Source organism: Xiphias gladius, chromosome 6 (assembly GCF_016859285.1).
Source record: "Xiphias gladius isolate SHS-SW01 ecotype Sanya breed wild chromosome 6, ASM1685928v1, whole genome shotgun sequence".
Taxonomy (NCBI): Eukaryota; Metazoa; Chordata; class Actinopteri; order Istiophoriformes; family Xiphiidae; genus Xiphias; species Xiphias gladius.
This window is the reverse complement of record NC_053405.1, coordinates 20,204,167-20,210,342: the sequence shown is the minus strand read 5'-3', so window position 1 is coordinate 20,210,342 and position 6,176 is coordinate 20,204,167. Positions and strand designations below refer to the sequence as shown.

General features: G+C 41.9%; 1 protein-coding gene across 1 annotated transcript; it reads left to right on the top strand.

The window, feature by feature from the left end:
- Window positions 1-4,750: 4,750 nt before the first annotated feature.
- On the top strand, window positions 4,751-5,962 carry rxfp3.2b (relaxin family peptide receptor 3.2b). Its single transcript, XM_040129268.1, has one exon. The coding sequence runs from the start codon at window positions 4,760-4,762 to the stop codon at window positions 5,960-5,962; it is 1,203 nt and encodes a 400-aa protein (XP_039985202.1). The 5' UTR covers window positions 4,751-4,759.
- The last annotated feature ends 214 nt before the right edge of the window (window positions 5,963-6,176 follow it).

Genomic DNA, 6,176 nt, shown 5'->3' with positions numbered 1-6,176 from the left:
GTTAACAGAAAATAAATGTATCATGGTCTGCAGAGAGCCCCTTTATTTACTTTATTTTTTCAACCTTCTTTTACTTAATCTTGTTTTAATGTGAATCACTTTGTAAAATTATATTGGAAAAGGTCTTTGGAAATAAATATTGCTATTTTTATTTTTATTAGTCTACTTGTGATATTTCTGAGTGATTAAGTCACCGACATACTTCATCAGAAGAGCTTGGAAGCCCTCTCTCCCCACACCTTTCCAGCTTTGGAACTGGGAGGGATGCATCTAACAATTTCTGTAACTTTCCAATCGTGCCTTGATCAAAGACCTATGCGGAGGTGAGAAAGTAAGCAGGGTTTGAACTTCTCTCTCTAGCTCTCTTTTTTCATTCATTACATGCCTACTACTGTCAGTTTGCATGTTTACACATGTTTACTTTGCACATAGAGAGCATCACAGTGAATGCCCACTCGAATTGAACAAATCGAGTGCCCATGCCCCCTCCCTCCCCTCCACCAAGTGTGGTGCGAATTGGTTTCTGTATTTTTGGTGGCAGTAATTATCTTCTCCACCACAGACATTTATTCACACCTGAGTAAACTTCCCAAACTACCACAGCATCACGTTTTTATTTCTTTTATTTTCTTTACAGCAAATCACTGCAAAATTTCCTGGTGAATTTATCTCTAATTTCCATAACATATCACCCGACAATTTATCACATTGCTCGTCAAGCCCTCTTCAGCTGCTATCCCAAAATGCTTTGAGAGGTAACTTTGCCTCACATCACACCCTTGGTCATATGAGCACAGCTGCTGCCATTCCTCGACTCGCTGATTTCATGGGTGCCGGGTTTGGGTAAACAGCCAGTATACAGTACATTACACAAACAACATCTAGGAGAATATGGAATCTGCAGAATTAACTTGGCAAGCCTCTAAAGTCTGATAGAGGGTTCTGCCTGTGGTAATAGAGTTGGGGTTACAATGCAAAACCTTTAATAAGCACATAACACACACACAAAAAAAGAGTTTAGTGATATGTGTAAATAGGCTACTTTATATCAGCCCCAGCAATTACTGACGGCTTTATCCACATTTTTTCAGAGCTGCATAATAACTCTGAGTACATGAAAAGTGGTTTGGTCTGCAACCTGTGAAATGTCAGGTGCTTAGTAATCAGTCTATGTAGGCTTATTTTACATCACAGATATGATTGCTTAGAACATTTTAAAAAAGCATGCTGTCAGTGCTTGCGCATTTCGAGGTTTAGGGATTGTTAAAATGAAAACTTCATGACAGATTAAAACAGTGCAGATTAATTTTTCTCATCCAGTCATGTCTTTTTAATTTGCTAAAAAATTTACAGGGAGGTATTATTTACAGACAGGAAAGGGATTCCAAAAACTCTGTTCTTTGATAGAAGAAACAGTATCCAAGTCAGGCTGACACACCATTTATACTTCTTGTCAGGTTAGTTTATACTCTGTGGAAAACTATATTTTGTTTAAAACGATTTCTACCCATATTCTGAAGTCTACCTGGGTCGCTACACCAACTACAACAGCTGGCACAGCACATTTCTCCACTTGATGCCAGCTGGCAGCCAACAAGTACTTAAGAAAAGTGAATTTTAATTACACGACCGTGGTTTTGCAGCACATCATTTGATAAAGGAAGCATATATCAATACAATTTGGGTGGACAGAAATACACAGATAGAGTAGGAGGCTTCATACGTAGTTAATCTAACACCCATGATGCAAATTCACAGCCAGAAAACATTTTATAATCAGTCCATTAGGGAATATGATACTAAAGTTTCCGTTAAATGTTTCCCTTTGTTAATTAACTCCCTTATGATTCGTTTTCTACTAGATTTACTTTTTGTAATAAGAGTTTATGCAAAACTCTCTCCACTCTCCTGAATGCATTAAACAGCTTGATTATTTGGGAAAAATACAAATCCTCTGTTTGATCTTGTTTTTAACATTTATAACCTGATGTAATATTACTTGAGATAAATAGGAGACTCAATTAAACGCTAAAATATTTTTAAGCTAAATATATGAGATAAATAACTAATATTTGGTATTTGTTTGGGATCATTTGTAATTTTAAAACGTTTACACATACATGATACAATACATACATATACGTAAACTTTATGTTCATGCTGTATTTAAAATTTGCAATCCCCTGACCCGGTTTCCTTCCTCCTTAAAAAGGAGCAGCATGGGGATTTGTGAAAAGGAAATATCTTATGGAGAGAATGCGCAAGAAAGACTTATCCTATTGAGCATTCAGGGATGCGAGATCGGCTTACTTTTCTGGATTGATATCTAGAAATAACCACAATCCTAAATTTCTTTTTAAAGGAAGTAATTCTGTTATGAGTGGTCCCTCCACTTCTTTTCCTGAGCCTGATGTTGAGCTGTCCAAAAGATTTTTCGCTTTTTGTTGATAAGGTTGAGAAAATCACCTCCCAAATCCAGCCTGATCCTTGCGTTCATTCCATTCCCCATGTTAATTCTACATCTTTTACCCAGTTTCAACCCATTACAATGTCAATGTTAGAGTATAGTCTCTCACATGAACTCCACCTGCATTTCCGACATCATCCCCATTAAAGCTGCTCAAGGAGGTATTTTCCCCTGTAAGTCCTGTTATTTTAAAAAATTTTAACATTTTTCTGCCCTCTGGTTTCTTTCCAGACAGTTTTGAACATGCAATCATTCACCCCTTTTTAAAGACTCCTAATTTAACAGTTTCCATTCTGGTTTCAGAGCACGTCATAGTACCAAGATAGCACTTTTTGAGGTTACTAATGACCTACTGCTAACTGCAGACAGAAGTGAATGCTCATTTTTCGTTCTGTTAGGTTTAAGTGCCACCTTTGATACAGTTGATCATTGCATCCTCCCTCATCACTTAGAGGCTTGAGTAGGAATCAAGGACATGGCTTGTAGCTTACTACATGGGTAACTCTACCTCGACCACTGCTCAGCTGAAATGTGGTGTCCCTCATGGCTCTGTTCTTGGCCCTCTTTTGTTCTTTATATACATGCTGCCTCTTTATATACATGCTGCCAGTTTATTCAATGTCACAATGTTGTTGTATCATTTTTATGCAGATGACACTCAGTTATGCATGTCGTTAAAACCCACAGATCCTAGCAGCCTAGCTAATGTCACAACCTGTCTCACTGATATTAAATCCTGGATGTCCCAACATTTCCTTAAATTTAGCAATGATAAGTCTGAGGTCATTCTGTTTGGTCCCTCTAATAATCTTGGGGGTCTCTCAAATAATATTAAGCAGGCTGCTAGTAAATTTAGGGGTAGATTTGATTGAATTGTTCAGTCTTGTTTTTTCCAGCTCAAAATAATTTTTAAAATTTGGTCATTTTTGTCAGTTCATGATTTACAGAAAGTTGTACATGCTCTTATCTCTTCTCGACCTGGGTATTGCAATGCACTGCACTGGGGTGTCAGCCAGGGCTCCCTTCACTGTCTCCAGTTGGTACGAAAGGCTGCTGCTCATCTCATAACCAGGACAAAGAGACACGACCACATATCCCCTTTGCTTGCCTACCTACATTTGCTCCCTGTTAAATTTCGAATTGATTTTTAAATTTTATTCGTCACTCTTAAGGCTTTAAATGGCCTATCACCCAAGTATCTCTCTGATTTATTGACCTTGTATGTGCCCTCCCGATGGAGCCCTTGTGGATACTCCCAGGTCACAGTTTGTGACAAAGGGTGGCTGGGCTTTTGTTATTAGCCCCACCCACACTATGGAACTTTCTGCCTACTGAACTGAGACGCACCAAGTCTTTTGCTTCTTTTAAATCTTTTCTAAAAACTTTTCTCTTTTTGAAAGCTTTCGGAAACAGATTTTTATGTATACTGTTTTAATCCCATTTATTTGATCTTATTCATTTTGTTGTTTTTACTTCCTATGTGCTCATGTTTCTTTTTTGCCTTTGTCTGGTTTTATTTCTTTGCATAATGCACTTCGTAACACTATTAAGAAAAAGGCTATATAAATAAAGTTTATTACTACTATTATTATTATTACTATTGTTGAAATTTACAGTCAGAGCAAAATACGCTCATACAGAGGTTGCGCTTAAAAAAAAAAAAAAAAAAAGAATCCTCCAATAAGGTTCACTGTAGCGTTTTTACGTTTTGTCCTTGATCCCCCTCCTGCAGCTCCTCATCAGATGTGTAGAATGAAAACCTCAAACACAAGACTGTAATAAATGTATAGTCGGATTTCAGCACATGCGTCCTCTCCACGCTTTGGCACATTTTACACACATTGTCTCCACGTCTCCGAAAGCTCCCTTTAAAAACCTGGCAAGGTACGAACATGATTATCTTGCAGCTGCCGGTGTCGTGTCGAAATACATTAAGCTTCACCCCTGACGGACACGCCGGGAGACTTTGATGGGGCTACGGCTAACAGAGCGTGAACTCGCTCTGGTCCAATCATCCTGCTGTTGAGGAGGAGAGCGTCGACCGCGCGGCTGAGCTGTGCGCGTTCACGTGGAACCTATAAACAGACGTTGCGCGCAGAGCTGTGTGTAGTGCTGGTGAGGGGAGAAGAGGATAATCGTGGAATGGGGAAAGCATCTGTTGCGCTGTGGGAAATAACCTGACACACACACACACCAGGAATGCTCATTAAATGACATTAAGGCAAACTTTTTACTCTCTTTTTTGCAACACATAGCTGTCCAAAGGTGGTATGTAAGCGAGAGAGTCCAGCCATGCAGCTGAATGAGACTGGAGTTCAAACACTGGCTCCAGAGCCATGTGAGCAGCAAATTCTAAAGGAGGACAACCCTGGAAACTGTAGCAGTGGTTCCACCGGCAACCTGTCGCTGCACTGCTGGCTGCAGCTCCTCACCAAGGAATCTATCATGGAATTTCAAGGAGACAGCTCCAGTCTAGTGGTGCGTGTGATGATAGCATGTGTCTACTCTATAGTCTGTGCACTCGGGCTGGTGGGAAACTCACTGGCTCTGTATCTGCTGCACTCACGTTACCGGCAGAAGCAATCATCCATCAACTGCTTTGTGATGGGTCTGGCTATCACAGACCTCCAATTTGTGCTCACCTTACCTTTCTGGGCAGTGGACACAGCCCTGGATTTCCGCTGGCCGTTTGGCCGTGTGATGTGCAAAATCGTCAGCTCTGTCACCACCATGAACATGTATGCCAGTGTATTCTTCCTTACAGCTATGAGCGCGGCACGCTATTACTCTATCTCCTCTGCACTGAAGATGCACAGCCGGCGGACAGCAGCAGCCAGGGCCAAGTGGACAAGCCTGGGCATCTGGGCTGTCTCTCTGCTGGCCACTTTGCCTCACGCCATCTACTCCACCAGCGCCCAGGTGTCAGATGAGGAGCTATGCCTGGTGCGCTTTCCAGACTCAGGCAGTTGGGATCCACAGCTGCTTTTGGGTCTATACCAGCTGCAAAAGGTTCTGCTGGGCTTCGTTATTCCTCTGATCATAATCACTGTATGCTATCTACTGCTACTGCGCTTGATCCTCACCCAACGCATAGCCTGTGCAGCAGGCCCGGAGATTGAGCAAGGCCGGCAAAGACGTCGCTCCAAAGTGACCAAATCCATTGTCATCGTTGTCCTGTCCTTCTTTCTGTGCTGGCTTCCCAATCAGGCGCTGACTCTGTGGGGGGTGCTCATAAAGTTTGACCTTGTGCCCTTCAGCAAGGCTTTCTATAACGTGCAGGCCTACGCCTTCCCCCTGACTGTGTGTTTGGCGCACACCAACAGCTGCCTGAACCCTGTGCTCTACTGCCTGATTCGCAGAGAGTTTCGGGCTGGTCTCAAGGAACTTCTCCTCCACGCCACTCCCTCCTTCAGGAACCTGACTCATCTGCTGCGTCGCAAGGCCAAAGTGGCTGAGGCGCCACCTGTTCTTGTGCTGGTCCAAATGGATGTCTGACTGAATGACTCGCTTACTGTGACAGAGCAGCTGATGGATTGAATGACTGACTCGCAAAGTATATAAGTGAAAGCTGCCTTTAACACTATTAATCTGGAGTTATTTACCACAACGTTGCATTCATCTCAACCCTGTCAACGCAGAGAGTCAAATATCTCTTTGGCTTTTATGTCAACATAATCATGATGGACTACCCAGTGGGCTGCGACCCACT